Source organism: Perna viridis, chromosome 6, assembly GCF_037379345.1.
Source record: "Perna viridis isolate PV_CMFRI_1.1 ecotype Kerala chromosome 6, ASM3737934v1, whole genome shotgun sequence".
In the NCBI taxonomy this organism is placed as follows: Eukaryota; Metazoa; Mollusca; class Bivalvia; order Mytilida; family Mytilidae; genus Perna; species Perna viridis.
In genome coordinates this window covers 42526491-42553065 of record NC_142450.1, presented here as the reverse complement: position 1 = coordinate 42553065, position 26575 = coordinate 42526491, and the positions used below count along the sequence as shown (strand labels likewise).

The following is a 26575-nucleotide window of genomic DNA, read 5'->3' as shown; positions in this document are numbered from 1 at the left end:
CATGACATTGGTTGTGTCCTAATTGTATGACGTGTGAAGCACCGTGGCTCAACCGCGCATGGGAAGAATTGAAATTGATTTTACATATGATAGGGACATCCAGACTTGGGACCGGCAAGTTATCTGGGCGGAGTTAATGTCCATGTAAAAGATTTTTCAAAACTAGATCCAATACAAGGTAGATCTATTTAAGTGTAGATTACATCTTTTTGGCATTTTTTGGATATATATATTCCTAACTTCTATTTTATTTTCATATTTTTATGAAATATTTGATATCACTGCCTTTTACAGGTAGACTGATACAATTATTGCCAGTCTTTTTAAGCGCAATTCAACCCCGGGGAAATATGTTGGGACAACTAAACTAGTTTTTTATCCAATTGGCGCAAACGTTGAATCGAAAAACCCGCAATGTACACTTTCATTGAACTTCAACGTGTAGACACTTGGTAACCAATATGAACTGTACAAAATAGTATGTTCATTGTACACCAGGTATAGATTGTACATGTAGATTCCACCGTATAGTGTTTCGAAAAGTAGAATGGGTGAATCTTATTACACGTATGTACAATACAGTTTAATGCATATCATATAAATTGTAGCTATAACCAGAGGTATCATTTATTCGGTATTTACCTACTACATTACATGTCACTGTAGTATCACAGACATATAGTTACAGGTCTATGGTTGTGCAGTACAAAAGAAAACTAATATTCACTAATTGGCAAAACTGAGCCACGGAAATCAGGATGACTTATAATTACAGTTTAACTTCTGACATAAGCTTTACAAAGCATATTCTCAAACAAATGTTACATTTTTACTTAAAAATTATTTTGTATACATGTACTTACAGATACCGCAATACTTTTTCAACTTTTAGGACTGTATCAGTGACTGTATATGCATGTAATATCATAGCTTTACTAGTTGAGGTCCTAATTCCATGGTCAATACATACATGTACATTGTACATGCATATATTCTCAAGCGAATACTATCTAATAACTTTTAAATCATTTTCTCAATGACAAATTTCATATTTTGTAGAATAAAAGGGGAAATTAGATGAGTACACGAAAAATTGAATGGGATAGAAGGATAACAGGGTTTAATATAAAAATAATAATTTTGATTGCCACTGAAAATTTTTTGTTATGATTTATAAAAAGGGAATTTGAATTTTCCGCGCTATGGGCGCCACCATGATCGGTTGAGCTATTACGTCACGAAGTCGGTTTGTAAAGTGCAGGTAAATAGGTAATAGATTACGATGTCCGTTGAAATCGCAACTTTTTGGAGGCTTTTCCTCCTATAATTTCAACCCAAAATAAACAGAAGAAGAGATTGAGGCACAACATGTAAGCAAAGGTCAGACAACTTTGACGAACAACGGGATTTGCAGCTAGAAGACTAGACTATTTCTGAGGAAAATTTAACGGCTACTTCCGAGGAATATTCGTGTAACGTGTCGCCGTAAAAAAAACTTGTAGAATATTTCTCTTTTATCATTCGAGTAATCGTAAGCTTGACAAGACAACATTTTTCGGTGATTAGATAAACATGATCGTAGAAATTTTTAAGGGCTATTATTTTACATATTATTTGCAGTGTTTGTATCAATACCAAGCCGACTTAGTTACGATACGAGCCAATCTGAAGCTATCGGTAAAATAAAAAAAGTCTGCTTATAATCTTCCCTCAGATAGGAGAGTTCTGCAAGATTGCTATGTACATATACTCCAAAGATTTAGAACTTTCGAGCATTTTATAAAAGCGCATTTTGCATTAAAGGTTATTTACTTTTGTTTGCGTGGGTATGATTTATCATAAGAGCCCAACTTAATGAAAAGGTGGTCTTTCCCTTTAAACGTCTGATTAAATGCAAAATGAGTTAAGTCTGTAAAAAATGTCATTAAACGCAAAATAAGTTTAGTCAGTCAAAACACGTCTGATTAAACGCAAGTTGGGTTTAGTCAGTCCAAAAACGTCTGGTTAAACGCAAAATACGTTATAATATAATATAATATAATATAATAATAAGTCAAGATATGTCTGAAAGAAATTTTTAGATAGTTGAAAATTGACTTATTTACTCAAATTTTAACTTTAACAGTTACTACAAAAGACTGTACCAACATTATCAGTCTATCTCAGTCATTTTGACAGTCATTATCAGTTATATATTGACTATATCAGTTAAAATTGACTGATTATGGTCGTTTTTTAGTACAGTAGTGTAGTTTAATGTTTATTTGAAGTGAAATCTTTATTTATGACTAGGTGCTTTAACATACTGTATTGGTAAAAGTCACTTTCATAAGCCATAAGTAAGAAATTTCTTTAATGTAAAGAATATTTGTGATATTTTTCTCATTCGAATGCATTAGAACATTTTGAAAATTAACGAAGCTTAATTGCATATTAAAAAAGATAAGATATATCTATTTTATTTTTTTAAGGTACAGGACAAAAAGAAAAGTCGAATCAATTCTGGTGACTCACAACCTTTCATACAAATACATTTGTTGTGTTCTTAATGCACAATAATGTATTATATTTTCAAAAAATTCCTGTATTATTAATATTGATTAATATTTATATCATTTATAATGTAGTTTCTCCATGTTGTGAGAATAAAACGGGAGATAATTTAGCTACGGTAGCTCGTAATTGCAAAACAATAGTTACTAAAATAATTTCGAATATGACTTTAATTATTTAGTTATTATTATTAGTTAATTTAATTAATTAAAAATTAATTAATGTCAGGCAGCAAATGTTAAAATTAAGCGATTATGAAATTATTAAACATTTACATTATCTATTCAAATATCCGTCTGTTAGCTCGGTAACTATCGCTAGAGCTATTCAAACGCATTTTGTCGAAACTTGTGCTTGATGGAATAGACAATGATATTAAACGAATTCATGACTACAAATCGGCAAGAAAAGTTGAACTTCATTGAATGCGAGAATTAAGAAACAACTAAAATTATTTCAGCATTATAAGAACTTGTATATAATTATTAGTCTATAGCTTGACCTTACATTTTTTCCAAGAGATCTAGAGATGCTATGATTGACATAATAAATGAGTGTGCATAAAGCGATTAAAATATTTGGCATTTTTTAAAAGGCATCTCAACATAATGAATCAGTCCTATATCCTACATAATAAAATATATCTTTTTATAGGCCAATATTTTTGGAATATTTGTGTCAATACATGGACTATTTCATTCAGATATCGCTGATACTTTTGTTTTGTACAAACATATAGACTCACAGGAAGTCAACAAGATGCATTCATATTTTTCTTAAAAAGAAACCTCAATTTCAGTGAATCAGAAATTATGTAAAAAAAACTCATTTTTGTTTAATCTGTAAATCATTTTTATAAGTCTTTCGTTTGTTTTCCTTAAAATAAATATGAATGGTCTTCATTAATCTGGCATTGTCTATTTTAAAAAGGTTTCTTGTCCTTTTTCTAATTTGAAAAAAAAATTACAAATGTATGGTAAAACAATTGTTAGTTTTTGTGTTGTCATGAACAATATCCAAGTAAGTTATATGTATCACCTATGCTTCATCCTCCGAACCATAAATTCATAAACTGATAATGGTATATATGATGTCTTTTGTACGTCACAAAGTCTATCTCATTAAGCCTTTTCTGCTGACATTCCAATTTGAGCTAAAAATCTTCCGTATTGCAAATCGTTTTTTGAACAATCTGTGATTTTTTTGTTTTTTTTTCTAGTTTGACGAAAGATTCGTGCTTTTATTCATTAAATGTTCGTACCCAGTTGTTCGTTTCAGATGATGTTATAGGTTATAGACAAACCGGATATAGCTTCGATTACGGTAAGTTCGTTAAAGTTAATGGAAAGCATATCAGGTGACAAGTCTATTTACCATTGGTCAAATTTTTGATCTAACACACACATTTAATGTCCCGTAATTATATAAGTTAACAAAAACCGGCGAATTATTTATGTAAAAATAAACATTTTGTTGTACACTGTTTAAAGATCGCAATGAAAAAAAAAATAATGGCAGGTTTTATTTGGCCACCATTCTTCTTGAGTTTAAGAATCTTAGTCAGAAACATAATGACACAGTAACAAAACTAAACTAAATCTGATGGGAAAAGATTAAGATAAAACACCATGTTGTTAAAATTGAAAACAAAACGAAGTGCATATGTAAAATCATATCATACCAAAAAAATGAGAGCTTAAATATATTGCATCAGTAGGGTGAGAGTAGCCACACAAAACTCGAATTCAACTTAACATTTTAGATTAATTTCATCAATGAATACTAAAAGTATAAGAGTAATAAATTAATGCCTTACATCACAACAAAAAAGCGTGAGAAAAAAACCAATTTGCTTTCCTTAACGCATTGGGAGATATAACATAAGTCATTGCATAAAATGCATAACGATTTATCATTGCTTTATAGTTAAAAGACTTCTCCTGCAATTATTTTTATACCGAGCATCGCATGCTAGACTTACGATAAAATGTTTGAGGGAATAGGTGGCAGGCAGGCCCGCAGAAATGGGTCAAGGAAATGAATTTAAAGTATAGGTAGCCTTTAAATTTAATTTAAATTAATATGCAATTCAAAAATAAAAAAAAAAAAACAGTTACAGTTTCTAGAATTTACAGTTTCTAGATTCAGTGCGCTATTTTTTAAATGGACAACCGTTCAGCCATCGTCCCTTCATCAATTCATCAAATTCAGATCAAACCATATACAAAGATTTGAATGAAAACACTTAAAGTTATTAAAATTAAACGTCGACAAAATGAATTTATATTGTTGTAATGAATATATCAGGTCGATGATACTTTGACAATCGTGCATTCAGTCCTAAAATGAATGAGTATCAGTTTGTCAGTGTATTTTGTAATTACAGTACTGTGAAGCATCGGATGATGATATGGTTCATTCTTGTTCAACCCACATATAATGAAAATGAAATATCCCACGAGTTAATGTGTTTCCTGTAAACTATATTAAGGTATGGAAGAACATTTTCATATCAGTAATGACTTGATGAATTTGTGTCCAACTACTCCATACATTGCATTCAAGCTTTTGATTGCATATAATAGACAAGTTATAGGAGAAATATTGGATAGAGGTAAACTTTTTAAATATTTGAAATTTTTATGCTAGAGTTGAATTTTCATAAAGGTATTATGACTCAATTTGTTTGACATCTACATTGAATGATGATATATTTTACAGTTATGTTTTATTTTTCAAAAACTAAAATAATGTTAATATAAAGCTTTAATTGAATTTCGAAGCAATCATTCAGTACTTATGATAGAATATAGTATCAAGTTTACATGTTAATCTGCTTATTTGTGACTTGCAGTACATTTTAATATGTGAAAATGTTGATAAATGCATATCAATAAATTTTCCTTATATTCCTAAACACTCGCGTTTTTCAGATAATTTCTAAAGTATTTTTTTTAATTTCAGCTTTACGTAGTTATGTGCAGGTGGATAGTTAGGGTACAGTTTAAACTTTTGATCCTGTTATTTCAAACTTCATTTGGACACATGAATGATAAAGTTTGTGATCGAGAATCTATGTTTATACATGGACAATGTGGTAGTGACTTAGCCAATGTATTACATCTTATATGTGGCTCAAGAGGTTTTTATTCTCATGTGGGAAAACGAGACAGTAGTAAAAGAGGTAAAGATTTAACTGTTAATAGCTGAATTGTAAGGTAAAATTATATATATTAGGATTTCTAAGATAACATTTTGATGCTCTTAGTTGGCTGCTCTACAAAATTTTCCGTAAACAAGAATCAACGACAGATATTTTTTTTTTAAATCTGGAATATCTATTAATTAGAAGTAATCAACTAGTAATTGACGAATGAAATAAATGAAAGAGATTTTAATTGGCATTGATTGTGAGATTCCCATAACACATTAATAACGCAATTCTGTTTTTTATGAAAATACTCCCAAATTTCCAATTATGCTTTCGGCATTACATTGTACATAAATCGATCAAATGTTGGCTTTTAAACAACCATAGTATTCCTTTCAAAAAGTACTTCCTCCCATAAGCGGTTTCCAAACATTAAATTCTTTAAAAGTATCAAATGGAATTTTGTTGCTTATTTTACAGACACAACGACATCACTACATGAGATAATTTTAGGAAAAAGAGATGCCATGTCATTCATCTCTAAACGTTCTGGAATTGTTTGTGAATGCTGTGTACACAATTGCGATTATGCAGAACTAGAATCATATTGTAAAGCCTCATGAAATTAAATTCTATTAGGCATACGTTAATTTAGTCATATATAAACAATTTTATTAGTTTTACTCTTGGGTGTAAAAAGGATAATTACTGACTTTTGACTTCCTGCATTTTTTATCCATTTTATCTTCCGTTGAAATAGCATTAAAATAAATACAAAGACACAACTGGCGATCAGCACAAACAATAAGATATCCATAAAATGAATACAAAAGTAGAATCCAATGTCCTTTTATTCACGTTTGAAGAACGCGACTCTAAAGATATAGCTTTTAACAAAATGGACACAGATACAACGTACTTGTTGTCTTGTCTTTTCACTATTGTATAATTTTGAAAAAAACTACTTTCATGGTATTTGTTGTGATGTTTAATCATATAATACCTTGTTTTGTATTCATGTAAATTGAGTAGTAAATTTATGTTTAATGATACATGTTAGTAATTAAATAGCAATATACAAATTTTGCAATTTACAAAGCAATTATTTCCCTAATAGATCCAGGCAGACAGAAGTTGTAAATTTGATTAGTGCATGGGAATTATTTTTATTCATTTAAATACGACTGTTCAATAAGTATTTGATATGAATCGTATGTATGTACATAGAAGAATAAATGTGTAAGTAAAACAAGGAGTTTGTATTCTAGAACCAAGAAGATATTCATCGTCTTTAACCTTGCATGAAGACAAACATGAACGTTTAGAGTAGAGGAATTTAAACTACAAGAACTAAAAGCATGTAATGCCTGAAAAAGAGGAATTGATATTTTTGTAGATTTCGACTCTACAAAGGTGAAAGAGTAATTAAGGGAACCAAGGTTATAGCGGTAATCAAAAGAATGTAATCCATGGACAAAGACCAGACATGGAAAACAGACATACACAACAAAGAACATAAAGTAACTAACATCATAAATACATAGAAACAAAAGTAAATGAGCAACTCGGACTCCACTAAAAACTGGGAGCATGGACCAGGTGCACCGGTAGGGTAAGCGTCCTTTGCTTTTCTAGAAACACCCGCCGAGTTGCTCATAAAATAAAAGTCCGGGGTAGACAAACGAGGAAAGGAAAACTATGACTCGTTGAATAGATCAGTTTTCATGGTGCAGATGGATACACCATAACGATCCACGAGTTCATGATGACGACCATAAAACTTCTGTAGTGATGACTCCAATCTTGTAGCAACATAACCCTGTTCCAGAAGCCTATTTGTCAGAGTTCTAGCGCGATACAAAAAGTCTGCGTAGTCCCGGCAAGCTCTGGCATAACGTATGAGTTGTGATATGAACACTCCATACGCAGGAGCCGAAGGGATGTTGCCACAGATGAAAGGAAAGTTGACAATTCTGAATGAAAAGTCATCACGTTTGTCGTAAAGTTTGGTCAATAGTTTTCCTTTATCATCGATTTCTAAGTGTAGATCAAGATATGAGGCTGACTTCACAGTGTCTGTAGTATCTTTTATCTCAAGTTCTTTTGGGTAGATGCGATGTATCAAATTCCCGAAATTAGGATTGTTTAAAGATAACACGTCATCTATATAGCGGAAACTGAAATTGAAGGATCTAGCCAAACAATATTCTTTCTTTCTGATCAGATCAGCTATAAAGTCAGCCTCATAAGAGTGAAGAAATAGGTCAGCTAGTAAAGGAGCACAATTTGTTCCCATTGGAATGCCGACCGTTTGTTGAAAAACACGTCCACGTAACACGTAGTTACGGCGTTTCGAGTGAGTACTTGAGCATGCATACTGTAAGAACAATAATCCAATGTGACGGATAAGATAAACTGTTCCTCATTTGATAGCTTTACTCATCAGATATTAACAATGATTGTATTCATGGTAATTAATGCGATTTTGTTTTGTAGATTGCTCAGGATTGTGATAATAAAATCGTGCTTGACTTTTTGTTTTTAATTGATTTATTTTTATTATATTTTTTTTTGTTTTAAAGACAAAGGACTAGCTCAACTAGACAGAATAATCACCGATATGATTAATCAAAGTAGTTTTATGACTGATACAAACTCAAGATTCTCAACAAGCACTTTTTTCTTACTTTGAGAAATACATTGTGGCTCCCACAACGGTAACAAGTGTTGCATCAGTCATTTTCTGTCAATCTGAACAAAAATGTTTAACTAGACATAATTTGGCTATGTCAACGCCCAAAACAAAACAGACATAAAAGTATCTAAGTCAAACCTATGTATGTTTTAATGTTTAAAGATTGTCAACTACAACGCATGTTTGTGTTAAGTTAGACTAGTGTTGTTGCAATGAACATTTAAAGCAAAATAAGCGCTTAAGAAGACATAAATTATGTGTTACAGTTATATTTTGACTGCGCATGGTCATTAATTATTATTTAAGCCAGCAGTGGAGGGTGTGGCTGCTAATTCAAACATCCTTTGTGGTTTTTGCTTTCCAAACTTGTATAAATCCTAATCATATGAGATACATACTCAAAATGGAGACATGTAGTATTCAGATTTAAAAACTTAACTAGAAAGAATTAATTGTAATAAAACTCTTCCGAAAGAACGACCCTATTCAATATGTACGATTTATTACAAAACAGACTAAACTTGGGAATACTATTCATTCCGGATCTCTACCCAGAGAGACTTTGTTGATGCAAAAACGTCAATTGTTCCAAATAAACAAAGTTTAATATCGCAAAATTAAATAACATACAAAGTTCTATTGGCTGCTCTCGATGGTAGAGTGTTGTCTAAGACTTACTCTGGGCTGTGAAGGCAAACTCATATATACATCACACATCACATCACACTTTAACATGGGGACAAGATGGTGTGGAATACAAAGCCAGTAAGTATTTGCACAGGTAATAATTGTGATATTTTTCTGACTTGTTTGTTTAGTATTCAACATAACAGTACTACACATTTTAACAATCATTACGATCAAATTGATTAAGACATAGTTCCATTTGAACATTTTCACCAAATCTGTATTCTTTTTAACGCAAATACGCGATGCATTCCACACTGAACAGGGATAAACATTACGCCTGCTAGCGACATTTACACATATAAATCAAATTATAATGTAAGTTATCATTATTGTTATTTAAAGTCGACAACATCGTACAAACAATATTGAGATAACTCGTCATAGGAGCAGTGATGGTAACAACATTCACAGACTATGCCTTGGTATTTGTCTCCGAATTCATAGAATCGTTTATCTCTACCAAGGTATGATAAAGCATTTCTTTTCCCAAGGATTTGTCCTTGCATCGGTGAGAATCGAGGAAAATCGTCTGCAAAACAAATAACAACACATTTTATTATGTTAAAATTATAAATCATAGAATTATGAGAAAGTTTTAGCCTAAACCACATCAATGTCATTAAAGTTGGGAATGAAAAAAAAAGGAAAATGATTTCAAAAATACATTAGAAACACGAACGTATTTAATAAGTAATTATAAAGAAATTCAAAAACGTTCAACAACAGTAACAGCCTTTCATAAAAACTCCGGCTTTAAGCTACACTTTCAAACAATATAAGTATTTTGGTGGATGTAGCAGATCGAATTCTGACACTACAGGAGATTAATCAATTCCGTACAAAAGGTCAAACTAGTTTAGATCTATATTAATAAATGGTCAATATTGTCGATATTTAAAAAAAACGATGGTAACTTCAGTGTAGATAGGTGCATTTTCGTCGACGGTACATTACTTGTCAACATTTACTGCTTTAGGGTAAGCCTGGAAGGACACACACACACGCACAGGAAAGTTTCTCATTCCTAGCCTACTTGATACCCTTTTAATGTCCTTTATAACGTGTATACACATTTTCGGTTGCATTTTCTGCTAACAATGGACAGACAATTTCCTGGAACAAAGATCTAGAAAGGGACAAAGAGTCAATATTGACTGGGTTAAAAGAAAAAAGTCTCATAATACAGAAAAAGAAAAACATTTTCTATTAAAGAGAATCAATGAATTTAAAGTATTCTTGTTTCGTTGAAATTATATCATTACTAAAGAATGTTAAGTAGCAGATAAGCTTTAAGTACAATAATTCGTTGTGAAATCATTGTTATTTAAAATTTCGTTTTCAAAGATATTTAAAAAAACCGATAGCCTACAATAAAACACCTGGACCTATTAAATTGCGATAGTGTAAGTAACTAACGTTCATTCATCAGTTACCGTCATTGAATTTCTTGATTGGAGAAATCTGATAGTTCACTTGTTACAATTTTCACTGCCACTAAATAATTTCACGTATGTTGATGTTTGATGATCAGAATATGCATAAGATGTCAAAGAGGGTCCAGTCCTACCACGCCACTTATTAATCCCGTAATGGTATTGATTCAATTTGTATCCTGAAAAGATCTTCTAGAAACCCTCAATTTTTGATTATTATCAGAATACCATAGCATTAAAACCTATGATTTTTCAACTCTTTATACTTCCATCCCCCATACTCAGTTAAAATCCCGACTCAAAAAAATATTTTACATCCTCGTTACTCAAAAAAGGCGGTACACCTAGATACAAATAAGTAGTTCTTGGTAGAGATTCCTCATACTTTGTTAAAAATAATTCCAAATCATCTTCCAAATATACCGAAGATGTTTTCAAAATGCTGGAGTTGTTGATCGACAACATATTTGTCCAGTGTGGTAGACACGAGTTTTCACCAATGGTTGGCATTCCAATGGGAACTAATTGTAAATCTTTGCTTGCTGAACTTTTTTTTTCACTCTTATGAGGCTGACTTTATAACTGATCTGATCCGAAAGAAGGAGCATCCTTTAGCTAGATCATTTTATCAGTTCATTTCCGCTATATAAATGACATATTATCGTTAAACAATCCTAGTTTCGGGGATTTTTAAACATCGTATTTACCCCAAAGAGAACTTGAGATAAAGAATACTTCAGACACTGTGAAGTCAGGCTCATATCTTGACCTACACTTAGACATCGATTGTAAAGGAAAATAATTGACCAAACTATACGAAAACGCGATGACTTTTTATTCCTTGTTATCAACTTCCCTTTCATCTGTGGTCAAATTTCTTCAGCACCTTCATATCACAACTGACACATTTTGCCAGAGCTTGCCGAAACTATGCAGACTTTTTGAAGACTTCTTACAATTAAGCTTCTGGAATATGTTTATGGTGCTTCAAGATTGAAGTCATCACTACAGAAGTTTAGTGGTCGTCATCATGAACTCTTGCATCTTCACGGTGTATCCATCTGCACCATAAAAAAATATTTTTTTCAACGTGTCATATTTTTCCTTTCCTCTCTCGTCTACCCTGTACTTGTCTTTTTATGAGCACCTCGGGGATTGTTTCTAGTAAAGCAGAGGACTCTAACCATACTGGTACACCTGGTGTATGCTCCCAGTTGTTAGTGCAGTCCGAGTTACTCATTTAGTTTTGATACTTTGTATGTATTATTTTGGTTCATTTATGTTCTTTTTGTGTTTGTTTTCCATGTCATGCCTTTGTCCCTGGATTACATTCTTTTTGATTTCCTCCAGAATCTTAATTCCCATGATTACTCTATTGCATACAAGTAATACATTAGTACAGTTGTGTATTTTATTTCATATTTAATAAGGTCCAAAGCTAGTCGAATTTCTATGTAGCCGTTGACTCAGCAAATATTGTTAACTTTACTAAATCATTCTTTTATTGACTTACCAGTCTAATATGCCATTTCGCCTGGTACAATATGACTTTATTCTTAGCCAATACGCGGATCAGAATATTTTTTCAGAATGACATTGAAGCATAAAATAAAGGAGAATCTTGCATGTGCCTAGCAATCTATAGGTGTAATATAGAAATAATATTTACCATTCGCAATGATCGCAACGTTAAGTATTTATCATAACATACAATCGTATATCCGGATGACAAAGAAACCAAAAACAATGCTGGAATTGTCATAAGCAATTGTTACGACGATGAGTCTTAAATGGGACCCATAAGGTCAACGAGAAGACCTATGATGCCTAGGTTAAATGTGATATTGAACACGTGCAAAGTCAAATGGTATTAACACATTGATAGACAGTCAAAATACATCTTCCAAGTGTTAAGCGCTTGATTTCATATTCAATAAATATTTGTCTATTTCTGTAAACCCATCAGAAAATTATAGGTGAAATTTTATTGAATAAATACTTATAATGTCATGATCAGTCGACTCAGGAGTAAATCAACAATGTACATTAAAATACTATTTCTAATACGAATTCAAAGGTTATTTTACTGCGCGTGACTTTGACAACTGATTCAAAACATATTATGTTTTCCGGAAAGTATTTAGTGATCCTAAAATTAGTAAGTTGTTCCATGAATAATTGTGCTGATGTACTTTGAACAAAAGGTTTGGAAAAGTTATTAAATTTATGCACAGCCTTTTTATGACTGAACATCCTTAGTAGGAAAATTACTTCAGTATAATTAATGAACTACCCTTAAAATCAGGCAAATAATCAAAAAGTTTAATTTCAAAGATTTTAATGATTGATGCATACGAATCCTATAAAGTAAAGAGTTCCAGCCATATAAAATTTCATGAAAGGTCCTCTTTTACCATTTAGTTTTTAAAAACATGAATATATATGATTAAAAAATCAAAATTAAAACGAAAAATCTTATTTGTGTTTTAGTGTTTATTGGAGAAGAAGCTTATTGACTTGTACGCACGGAAAGAAAACAACATTAAATGAAATTGTTGTATATCTAAAATAAACAAGCAATGGTGGGGTAATTAGATTGCTACTTTTTTCGTATGATGATTAAAACTTGATTTACGTTAGAAGGGCTCATAAGAGTTGCCTCCATATAACGTTGAATTTCGATTCACATATGAACTTTCATTGACCATCAGCTATCAGAAATGACCTAAGATCACTTGATGATCCCTACAATAAGTATTATTGATAAAAGTCACAATGTATTGTCTGTTGTTAAAATTTCCAACCAAAAATCGGTCAATGATTGAGCAATTTAACAAGAATATTATTTTGTTTAAATATTCGTTTCACGTACAGACCAATCAGAGGAGAAACTCTGGTTCTTTTTTTACATATGTGATCCAGTCATTGATTCTGTTTCAGAGAATGTTTAAATGAAATAAAGCTTAGTAACATGTTTTTGATCTAAGAAATAAGGCCAATTATTGATATTATTTTATAACAAGGAAAACATTATTTTCTGATAGTTGTTCTACGATAAAGTTTTGGGCATATTTTACGACAATAATGGCCATTTTATCAAGTAAACCATCAACGGAATATATTGTAGGTGGTTTTAACTACAATGGAAATAGCTTTCACGGGCCAATGACAAATGATAATGTCATACTCTTAATACAATTATTGCAAAAGTTACCTTTGGGTCAATATATTATTGTAAATTAGGATATTTGTAAAACGTACAATATATAGTCAAATGACAGGAGTTTTAAGAATTCACAATGAGTTCGGAGTATGGAAACACACATAGGTTTTACGTATATTGTTTGAATCAAATTAGAGCTGGTAGAATAACTAAAATGTTGGCGGCACATTGGCAAAAAATTGGCAATGGTAATTGTGGGAAAGAAAATACACCTGTTCCACACTCTTTGCTTTTTAGAACAAAGAAACGGTGAGGGAAATTGTAACTTTTAGATGATTAACATACGTATGTACCTCTCATTTTCGAATTGATTTAGTACCGAAGAAGTTGAATCTACTGTAAGAAAGAACTCACTGCGATTACAGTAAACTGAAAAAGTTTAACTTTTCCTATTTAAACTAAAATTCGGTGTATGTAATAACCTTACAACATAGCTCTAAAATGGTAGAGTGACAATTGCTACGATAATTTATGTTGTTAGAATTATCTTTCTGTTTTTATTTTAGAATAGATACATTTTTCGTAGAAATTTTATGTTTTTTCCTTAACTTGGCTGAGATCCAATTTTTCTTTCATGGCAATTATTGCCGGTTTGCGAACAGGTCATTTCTCATTTTATAGATTGTAATGACGTAACGAAATGAATCATAAAAATTCGAGAACTGAGATGTTCTGTAACCTAGGGTGTGCATGTTAGTGTATATTTTCGATGTGTTGTCCGTTGGTACCAATGGTTACGTACAACTTGCGTATAAATTTAAAATTATAATCATAATTCATCCATGTTAGATAACTATTGATGTGCTTTATTCTTTAAAGAATTAAAACGTATAAATGATTGGTGTTAAATGGGTGTAAATAACAACAGAAAAAAATAATAGAGTTACTTACCTTCATCCAGTTTTACATTATGATCCACTGAACGCTTCTTCAGGTTGCTGTACTTTGCGTCACAAATCAAAGTTATTATTTCTGATAAGTCCTTTCCACAGATGCCATTTTTATGTCCTCCGATTCTTTCATTTTCTGACCTGCAGTACTTTTCAAAACCACTCATCACAGGGCAGATTACCATTAACAGTACACATACAAAAATAAGGAACCAAACAGCATATCTGGGCATTTTACCTAAAATTGAACAAAACAATAAGAATAAATTACAATCTGTATCATTAATAGGGGATTGGTTAGATACGAGAACGACAGCTGAGTCCAGTTAGTAGTGTCAGGGATTTACATTCATGATTAGACCAATCTTCTTACCGTATTACCGTCATTCTTTCAAATACGATCATCATAAGAAAGGGTGAAAACTGAATCATAGAGAGTACTCTTTAGATAGCTTGGTCTTGTATAACATTGACGATACATAACTTATTTCTGGTTTATGTTTCTACACTTTATCGAACTTGCTGTATTATAAGGGTAAAACGTTCGACGTTATTTGATAGATATAACTTAAGAATACATCATATTATTATCATAGACATTAGCGTATTATAATCACCATTTGTATATTTTGTGTTTTTGTAGTAGACTTGGATTATTATTTTAGGAGGTAGACCTAGGGTAAGGGACAAAACTCTTAGAAATCATTGGAACGTTTGTATTCATCATTTTATATCAATCTCATGTAAGACTTGGAGTGATTTTATTCTGTTTCAGATAAAAGCTAGAAAGGCTTTGGTGAAATTGAATATGATACAAACATATCACTAATTTCAAGAGTTATGTCCCTTACCCTAGGTCTACCTCCTTAATGCATTGTGTCCAAGATGTTTCAACATGTTTTATTATCCTAGTTTTCTTATTCTATATTCAGAATAGCGGATAAGTGTACGGAACAGTGTGTTCTTATTGTAAAATAAAAGGAACGAATTGATTCTCCTGTATAATTTTCTCTCTGCATGTCAAAAACAAATTGCCTTCATTTTGCATTCTAGGGTATAAATTGTGCTCAATTACCAAAATCGTTCTATGAATCTAAGCACCATATAATTATTGTTGCGTTTTAATTGAAATTATTTTTAAGAATTTCTACACGATATGGTATTTGAATGCACAATTGTACTATATATGTATAATTATACTCAATGTTTTGTTAGTGTTTAACATTTAAACAGGTTGCTAATTAGAAGACAGCTGTTCAACTTAACAACCTGCTGACAACGCTGTTCAAATTGATCCTATTTGCTTGAAAGATCAGAAAATGTCTGAATTGATATTAATGTATTCTATGATTATTCTGTATGGGAGATTAATCTTGTGTAAAATGTTAATTCTTTAAAGGTCAAGACTGACATTGTCATTAATTTTAACAAATCATCATCTAATACTTCCTACAGAAGGTTGTTTATCCACCACATCAAACTGATCTATGTCGATATGACTTCCAGGATTTAATTAGGTGATAATATTAGTCAAACAAGTGAGAATATCTTTTTCACTTCTCCAATAATGTAATTTTGGTTGATGCCATTTTGGAAATATTTCACTATGGTTAATGACATTTAGGACAGGTGCTACACTGTAAAATCGTAACAATCATCAAATCAATTTGCATGTCAAAGGGATTTTTGTTGTTCAACTTTTATCCCATTTATCCTATAAAGGTCATTGCTGATATAATCATTAAATTTAATTTTCTTACTCATACTTAAAATATTACACAGGCAGATATTTTTCACATGAAATTCATGTTAATCAAGCTTCAAGTGAACTTCACATGAAATTGACATGATTTTTACGTGAAATTCACTTAATATAAATTCAATGTGGACAACTCATGTGAATTGCACGTGACGGCTCGATTCACACGAATTTCACGTGAACTCTGACACAAAATTTATTTGCTCAGTTCAGGTGAAAACCATCTGAAATCTGTGTGAAAATCATGTGAAATAATTTTGCCTGTGTAACTGGACATAATGACGTGAAAGGCATACTTTTACTTGTTGTACCATGTTTTAGATCACATGTACGGAAAGTTTTTGTAATTAAAAAAATGCTTCTGCCTCAATAATGTTTAAAGATGCATTTAATCTGTGAATTCGAAAAAGACAGCACTATCTTTTGTTTTCAAAATTATAGTTACCTATCATTTTGTAAGAATTGAAAAAAGAATTGAAGAATTGAATGCAAAAGGAACAAAGGAACAAGGAACCAACACACCAACCATCGACATAAAGCTCTTAAAATATGTTATATATTGGAGGTACAAGAATATTCTTACGCAGGTCCGTTTATAATAATTCATTACTGAAAACATATCGTTTAATGTTTTTTTTAATCTTCTGAAATTCTTGTGAGACACAAGTATTTGATATAGAAGTGATTCATTGAGACATTTTATTTTCAACACTATTTTTAACATAGAAATCCTTTGATGTGGAAAATACAAAAAATCATACATATTTGTTCTTTTAAGATGAAATTGTCTCAGTATTTAAAGGCTGGTAGTTTATTTAAAACATCTAACTAAAATGGGTGATATTGTATTAACATACTCTTAGATATTTTGGGAATTACTTAATATATAATCAATATCCCTGTGTAGTGATTTAGAATCAGAGATCAAAGAGCAGTAACTACTATTCATATTTCTTTATTTAATTTTCATCTAGATAATGCTTTAGAATTTTTGTCCGAATTTACTTTTCTTTAGATACCAATTTCAAATATGTGATGGGTTGATTGCGGATTTATGTCAGACATTTCATTAGACCGGCTGGTCAAACAAAAAGGCTCTGCACTGTACTTAGTCGAAACGCTGTGCAGAAGTTTTAGAAAAAGCAGCCCGCAGATATGCATGTAAACACCCGGGCATAATAATCTAATTCTGGGCGTTCCAGCCCCAGTGTTTGGCAGTTTGTAGTTCACATTTGAAGGGTTTCTCGTTTCTTGCTGGATAACATTGTTTGTTTTATTTAAATATTCATTAACCATTATCATTTTGATTTTCAATTATGCGATTGACCTGTCTATTAAGAGTAATCAAGGGAACCATATTCTAACGGAAATCAAAAGAATGTAATCCAGGGATAAAGACCAGTCATGGAAAACAGACGAACACTTTAAAGAACATAAAGCAACCAAAATAATACATACTTGGTAACAAAGGTAAATGAGCAACTCGGACTCCACTAAAAACTGGAAGCATGGACCAGATGAACTAAGAGTAATCAAGGGAACCAAGATTACAGCGGTAATCAAAAGAATGTAATCCAGGGACAAAGACCAGTTATGGAAAACAGACATACACAACAAAGAACATAAAGTAACTAAAATCATACATACAAAGTAACAAAAGCAAATGAGTAACTCAGACTCCACTAAAAACTGGGAGCATGGAGTAGGTGCACCGGTAGGGTAAGCGTCCTCTGCTTTTCTAGAAACAACCACCGAGTTGTTCATAAAAAGTCAAGTCCGGGGTAGACAAACGAGGAAAGGAATACTACGACCCGTTGAATAAATCAGTTTTCATGGTGCAGATGGATACACCATAACGATCCACGAGTTCATGATGACGACCATAAAACTTCTGTAGTGATGACTTCAATCTTGTAGCAACATAACCCTGCTCCAGAAGAATATTTGTTCTAGTGCGATACAAAAAGTCTGCGTAGTTTCGGCAAGCTCTGGCATAACGTATGAGTTGTGATATGAACACTCCATACGCAGGTGCTGAAGGGATGTTGCCACAGGTGAAAGGAAAGAATGAAAAGTCATCACTTCTTTTAATAAAAGAGTAAAATGGTAATGTACAATCAATCGATAAATGAGATCACTGCAAAATCGGGTTATGTTTTCCGTACCAGTGCATCTTTTAACTTTCATCATCTCAATTAAAATATTAAGCGTTTGTTGCTTTTACGTCGTCTATAAAGGACTCGAAAATATTTTAGACGAAACTTCTGCACAAGTAAATAAAGTCTCAATATGACCTAATTTACTGTAATTAATACTTCTTTGTCGCTTTTTTGCTGTTAGCTGATGATCACTGAAAACTTACAATGTTGCGTAAAAACAAGTAGCCAATAATTAATATCGTTTCTTTTCATTAAATGAATCACGGTCTTTTGTAAGTCTTTATTTGACATATTTTACGATTATTGAACAAGAAAATATGTTTAATTGCTTAAAAATCTTGTTTTCTTTAACTCATAGTTATGTTGACAAATATCTTAATATTGAAGTAATTTCCTATCACAGCCGTAGAACGTAGGAGTGAAGGGAAGTAGTCCATGGGCTGGGATGGTCAACCGTGCTTCGTGGTAATTATTGGGTACCTTTACACCTCCCATTACCGATTCAATTTGTCACCAAACAATATTCTCGTGTTCTTTTTCAGTATAAGCCTATAAAAATGCAATAAATCTTAGGGTTTTACGATAAAATGAACAAAATGCACCCTTACCCCGCCAAAAAATAGCTTTAATTGACATACTTTTCAATGTCAAAACCCCTAGAGTATAAATACTTCAGTAAAAAAATGGCTCATTTGGTATTTTCTGTTTAGTATTAGTACAATTTGTACTTCTGGGGTTCTTTCGATAATTTTGTTTTGCAATTTTCGAATTCAGAATTTATCAAGAAAAACGAAAAATGGGAAATACGCGCCTGTAATGAGAAGATATGATGTATACATCGGTAATTAAAACGATAGTACCCAACATATCTATTGTAAACCGTTTCTATATCAACAATTAACATTTTAGTTCATGTTGAGATATTTTTTTCATGGTTAGGGGTGGCAATTTTTCACCTAACTTGACTCAGAAAAGTTCAAATATTTATTACTTGGGCTCATCTGGAACTAAGATACTATATTAATGTACCGCATCACACAAAAGCTTGATTAAAGTGTGGTATTCTGAAAAAAGGGAAATAGCGGGTGAGATAGAAGAAATTTCTGCAATTCTGAAAATTCCAATTTTTACGATTTTATAGTGATTGTTACCCAAAAAAGAAAATCCAAGCGCCTTAATTGATCATATATATTGGAAACATCATAATCTAAATTGTGAATGCCTAAAATATGAGTTTTACGGTGTTGGTATGCTGTGAATTAGAATTCTGTTTGATACTGAGACCAGTTTTCTAGAGATAGGGGTAATATTTTTAACATATTTTGAAAATCCTTTCTTAAAAATTAGTTTTCTTGGTATATTAAGTTATCTATCGAGTGATACCAAATTTGAGACGTTTAAGTTGAACAATAACTTTTAGAGTCGAATTTATCTGACTTTTGACCGAAAAAACGAAAAAAATCCCATTTTTCACTTTTTTTTTGGGGGGGGGGTAAATTCTGACTACGAACATCGCCAAAATTCATCAAAAGAACCACAGAAGTATGAATTTTGACAATACTAAACAAAAAATACCAAATAAGCCATTTTCACTGAAGCATTAATACTCCATGGGTTTCGACATTAAAAAATGTGTCAATTTAAGCGATTTTTCGGCGAGGTAGGGGTACATATTTTTTCATTTTACCACAAAACCCTAAGTGTTACCGCAACTTTCTTGGTACCATTGTAAAGCTAAGGCATTGTGATACATGATGAAGCATACATATGTCCGTTTACTTTTTTCTGTAGAAAAAAGTTCGTAGAATCAAAAATTTTTTTAAAAAAATCATTTGTATCTAACCGAGGTATAAAAAGTAGCCAACAAATACAAAAACAAGCTTAAGTTTACTTTTTGACGACAAAAAGATTCATAAACGGAAGGTATAAGGGTACCTGAAAATCATATTTTGGTTGATGAGTACTGGGGTGCACGAGGGATATCTCAGACCACGTACTAAATGATATTATCAAAATTACCGGTAGCCAGTATTTAAAAGTAATAGTCAAAAGAAAGGACCGTATATCAAACCAGAAAGTTGGAAATCAGTGTCATTGTCCTGACTTTGGACAGGCATTTCCAAAGATGGGTTAAACCAGATTTTATGGCGATCTTAATATCTGTTTTCCATTACGATTCATTATTTTAACACAAATGGGCAGCATAAAATTACTACCAGTCAACATTTGTTAAATCATCAGTTGACGAAACAGTTCAGAAGATATGAACAATAATAAGTAAAAATGAAAAGAAGTAAATACAAATAAACTAATTAAAATCTAAGACACGAGTTTCAATAAGTTTTGAATTTTGTGGAGAAAGTGCGTAAAGTTGAAATGGAATAATCATATATAAGTAAAGAATAATCAAGGGAATCATGGTTATAGCGGTAATCAAAAGAATGTAATCCAGGGACAAAGACCAGACATGGAAAACAGACATACACTACAAAAAACATAAAGTAACTAAAATCATACATACAAAGTAACAAAAGCAAATGAGCAACTCGGACTCCACTAAAAACTGGGAGCATGGAGCAGGTGCACCGGTAGGGTAAGCGTCCTCTGCTTTTCTAGAAACACCCGCCGAGTTGCGCATAAAAAGTCAAGTCCGGGGTGGACAAACGAGGAAAGAAAAGAGTAATCAAGGGAACCAAGGTTATAGCGGTAATTAAAAGAATATAATCCAGGGACAAAGACCAGACATGGAAAACAGACATACACAACAAAGAACATAAAGTAACTAAAATCATACATACGAAGTAACAAAAGTAAATGAGCAACTCGGACTCCACTAAAAACTGGGAGCATGGAGCAGGTGCACCGGTAGGGTAAGCGTCCTCTGCTTTTCTAGAAACAACCACCGAGTTGTTCATAAAAAGTCAAGTCCGGGGTAGACAAACGAGGAAAGGAAAACTATGACCCATTGAATAAATTATTTTTCATGTTGCTGATTGATACACCATAACGATCCACGAGTTCATGATGACGACCATAAAACTTCTGTAGTGATGACTTCAATCTTGTAGCAACATAACCCTGTTCCAGAAGCCTATTTGTTAGAGTTCTAACGCGATACAAAAAGTCTGCGTAGTTTCGGCAAGCTCTGGCATAACGTATGAGTTGTGATATGAACACACCATAACGATCCACGAGTTCATGATGACTACAGAAAATAAATTTGAAGACATAATGAAAATCCATTATCTATTACCTAGTAATCAGAAACAGAATATTTTTCAGTAAGGTATGGATATCAGAAATAAAACGTTTTAGACAGCCTATGAGACCTATTTTCTTATAACCTTGGTCCAAAAGCTTGTCTCTAAGGCATCAGTGGCGTCTGAAGGAGTCACAAAAGTCGCTACTAGTTTTGACATACTTTAACCACTGAGAAATATAACATAATAGGCAGGGAAAACTGGTATATGACTGCACAAGGAAGGATCGTTTATAATTGTAAATTCAAAATCGTCTCGTTTGTCATATATGTTTGCACTGATATGAATACTCTCAATTTACTTTTACTGACAAAATCCTTCTTTATGTTAAACTGATATAGACAGTTCAAACAACAGCATTTGTTTTGTAAGATTACTGTTGAACCGTTTCCTTTTAGCAAAAAACTAAATTACGGAATAATTAGTACAGAGGAAAGAAAACATGTCACTTTTGAACATCATTTTACCACAAATCATGACATGCGTCTGAGGGGATGGATAAATGAAGACGGCGGTCAAGTTAATCATACATTTGTTTATTTTTCATATTTTGTTTCGAATAGAAAAAGACTCCAATAAAAGCATGGAGCATGAACCAGGTTCACCGGTAGGTTAAGTATCCTTATTTACATTGGGAAAACATGAGACTTTTCGTCCAAGTGGTCAATGTGGAGTCTCATTTGACTTTGGTCTCATCGATTTCAATAAATGTTAGAGAAAAGACGGGATTAGAGGTATCCACCCACTTTCCATCGCAAATTTGTAACCTCACATCAATTCTTAAGTTTGAATAGACCTAAACACATGGTTTGTAATATGTATTTATTCTAAGTAAACACACAAGACTTACCACAAGAAAGATTTCTGTATTGGAAAAATCATATAATCACTTATAACAAAATAATGTCGAAAGTTCGATCGGAAGATGACTAAATCTATTGAAATATTTGAAGTAAAAAAGGTGGCACGTTAAAAGGTAGTTGATTTTATTCATTTAGCAATAACAATATTATAGATTGAAAGAACCTTAATCAACCTCAGAATTAATAATAATATCAATAATTTACTCTGGTTATAAAGTTAAGACAGTTTTATGATTACTTGACACATATATTGATCAGAAAGGTTAGGTTCTCTAAAAAAGTCGATTTGTCTGAAACTAATCTTACAAAAGTAATTAGATACAGTTGATAAACCCTTTTTTTTAGAATTTTTTAATACACAAGTATGATCAAACTAACAGTTCAATATAAAATTTTGAAAACGCTGATGGTTTATGAACAAAATTGTGGGAAATGTCATCATTTTGAATAGAACCATGTAGAAAAAATTAAAAAGGCATTATGCAATACAGGCAAATGGAGAGAAAATTGAGAGGCAATTGATTATCATATTTCTATGGTCGAGACATTCATAAATAACCTAAAAATATATAAATTGCTCGTAATAAACAATATATTTCTTTTATCATTACGAATTCTATTTCGTTATGAGTTTTCATTTTTACGAATAACTCAAGATAAAGGATATATCCAATTCTAAAAAACAACAATCAGAAAGAACATACATGTCGTTTAGACATCTCTTTGAATGAAATTTCTAACGTTATTGTATTCCCAACCTATGCATGTTTGATGGTACTTAACATATTTTGATTTTTTTGGTAGCCAATCTATTTTAAATTTGTTTAAAATTTGAAGTAACTTTATAAAATTCTGATATTTAATATGATTTTAATTTTAGCAATGTCCTGAGCAAAACTGCAAAATTAAGGTGGACTCAAAAGAATATACTTTATCAGTGACTTAGTTGTTTGTAACTTGTATTGCAGCAGATACCGTCAACTTCATAAAAGGAAACAAATTAAATGCAAATTTTAGACTTTTCATAGTAGTCAAAGTTTCACGCTCTGCAATTGAATAGGCCATTTACTATTTGCAAAGCAATTTACAACCGAAAATTACTATTGTACTATTTTTTTTATCAACAAACCTGTACATACTGCAAAGTTGACCATGCTAACAATACCTTATAGATATAAGAGAAGAACAATTTCAACATTAACTGCTGTGAGTGTGCATAGTGTATCATTTTTTTGCAGCGAACAACGATACTTTGACGAAAATCATTATCATAAGCATACAAAAAAATTGTCTTTTTCTTCAAAATCGCGATAGTAATTTAAGGAAATGTTCATTTAACAGCAAACAGTAAATGTTTTTCGAAGTTGTCAATATCGAGCATAACGTACTAGCTTATTGAGTTAGTCACTAAGATGTTTGTTTAATATTCGATCAAGAATATATATATAGGATTATAGATCTTTCTATTGGAGTTTTTTTTATAGATTTTTTTCAGAATGTTTAACCGCCAATCTATTTTAAAATTTTACTGACGTGAGTAAATAACCAAATAACTTTGATGCAATTGTAGTTCTTTTTTTTCAAATGTATTTATTAAAATATTGTCATTGAGTCTAATTCTTTTAATAGTGTATAAAGAGCTTCATGAATAGATTTTGTCTATTCTTAAAATGGAGGAATTATTTGTTTTCAAAATCAATTATGGTGCCACATTGTGCATGCTACGTTTTGTCCAATGCTTGAGTTTAACGTAGGAGTATTTGAGTGTTTATTCATTTGACTGTTATATGAACGCCTACGTTGATATTATAAAATTAAACAGAACGACCATTTTACCTACATATAACTAGTTTTGAGGTGAGCTTTTTACACTAAAAATACAATTTACAATTTCATTATTCCGCTAAAGTAAGCATTAGAGTGTTTTACGAAGAACATTGATTTATATTTGAGGGTCACAACCAAATATTATAACTATTTAAGTATAAAATTGACATACATTGCAAGTGAAATAAAAGTAAAAATGTTCACGATAACTTCACTTTGATAATAAATTATGATTTTAAATATTTTAACAATATCTAAAATTGCTGAAAATTTACATTTTTGAACAGATATTACTACATCATGAACTATTCACATTCTGGTCATACAAACTCAAGATTCGATTGCTCAAATAAAAGTTATAAATGTCCATAATTCATATTTCCATTTAAATTTCAGTCTAGATGACACTTAAAAATATTCAAATTCTATGCTAGTACTTATGTCTTTATTTATAATGTATAGCTTTGTAACGAAATAACAGGGAATATAAAGTGATGAACATCAGTTTGTGTTGTGAATATCAGAAACCGGAAATTAATTAGTTAAAGAAAATAACAGTAATCAAATACACCGTAGTAACAGCAGGTGAAAATCAATACTTAGACATTTAAGGTCAAACTCAATTGCAAGTTATCTTGATTTTATGAAAATTAAACAAAAGAAATTTGCATCACCGCTTGTGAAAAAAAATGTTTTACGAAAAAAAAAAAAAAAAAAAAAATAGGAACATACATCACAAGTTTAGAAAGAGTTACATAATTGATCAACAAATAGCAAGATGCTTACCTTTACCCCTGCTGCCACTAGCTGCCGAATATCGTCGCCGTTTTTCTAACTTATAATTTGCATGAAAATTAGAGTTAAAACACCTTATATATTAAGTGTGCGAGTAACGAAACCTCATAAAACAGTTTAATTTCCGATTAAATTCGTCAATAGTTTAAAACACGAACAGAAACTAGATACAAACAAATAAATCGTTAGCATAAAACATTGATAGAGCTTTTGAGTGTGTCATTTAAACCCGGCTTTGGAATGACATATGGGTGACATCGAAATTATCAGTTGGTTTTAGAGTATTGTCGTAAAATGGGCGGGAAAATTCTATACGACTTATCGATTAAGATTCTGTATCTTACGATGAAAGCATGAGACATACGCAATTTGTCTTTGAATTACGTAATGTTTATAATTAAATGAAGCCTCCTATTAGAGTTCAATTTTTAAATGTATCGTTTTTAACGATTTATGAACATTTACATATCGCTTGTATTTGCTTTATTATTGTTTGTATTTTCTAAACTTGTCATTAGATCAAGTAAGTTGCTTTTATCAACATTAACGTTTGTTTCCGTTTTGAACACATACAGTGTTCTAAAACAATCGGTATATATATAGTTTCTTTCTTGAAGAAAACAATGCATACAATTATTTGAATAATACTTTATTTCATATTTCAAGAACCATATAATACAAAATTGCGAAATACTAAAGTAAACTTCTAGAAAAAAACTCTAGGACTTCTCAACATACTGTATACATGAACTTTCTTTCCTCATTATTGACTTGTTATAAGCGGTGATTATTGTTTTTTGTAATTAGAAATTGTCGAATAAAAACTTCATGAAAATAAACTTGAGCCTGTAACCCAATTCTTAGTAGACAATTTCCCGTGTTGCCTTTTCAATTGCCACTCGTAAGAGTTAAAGTAACTTTGTTACAATCCTTCTTGTGAGAAGGTCATGGTATGTTGATAAGAAGCGTTTAAACCAATGCTTTTCATGTTATTATTTGTAAGTTCAATATTTTACAGAGTATCGAGGATTATCCTGCAGTTTTATGATTTTAATGCGATAAGCAGGACTTTTTTCACCTTTTGTGTAACAGTGTACCAGAGAATGCTGGATGGAAAAGAATTGCAATATATTCAATTCAATTTCAAGTTTGATATCAAAATTTCATATTCTCTTTTGAGTTCTATATTTGATAGTATTTTTATGTATTTAAATGTTAAGAGATGGGAAAATGGTAATTGCAAGTAAAAAGTAATTTGATGTCGCAATAGACTTGTT

General features: G+C 31.5%; 2 protein-coding genes across 3 annotated transcripts; one reads left to right on the top strand and one right to left on the bottom strand.

The window, feature by feature from the left end:
- The first annotated feature begins 4931 nt into the window (after positions 1 to 4931).
- On the top strand, positions 4932 to 6950 carry LOC148615046 (insulin-like peptide). 2 transcript variants are annotated; one of them, XM_088586216.1, is made up of 3 exons: positions 4932 to 5044; positions 5518 to 5737; positions 6185 to 6950. In XM_088586216.1, the coding sequence occupies exons 2-3, from the start codon at positions 5530 to 5532 to the stop codon at positions 6325 to 6327; spliced, it is 351 nt and encodes a 116-aa protein (XP_088442342.1). In that variant the 5' UTR covers positions 4932 to 5044; positions 5518 to 5529; the 3' UTR covers positions 6328 to 6950. The 2 variants fall into 2 exon arrangements, with proteins under 2 accessions (XP_088442342.1, XP_088442341.1); XM_088586215.1 differs by lacking the exon at positions 4932 to 5044 and adding an exon at positions 5049 to 5167.
- A 2032-nt stretch (positions 6951 to 8982) lies between these two features.
- Positions 8983 to 25490, bottom strand: LOC148615045 (con-Ins Im2-like). Its single transcript, XM_088589660.1, has 3 exons — positions 25290 to 25490; positions 14637 to 14873; positions 8983 to 9618 (listed from the first exon to the last, which is right to left on the bottom strand). Exons 2-3 carry the CDS (start codon positions 14866 to 14868, stop codon positions 9422 to 9424), a joined length of 429 nt encoding a protein of 142 aa, XP_088445786.1. The 5' UTR covers positions 14869 to 14873; positions 25290 to 25490; the 3' UTR covers positions 8983 to 9421.
- Positions 25491 to 26575: the final 1085 nt, after the last annotated feature.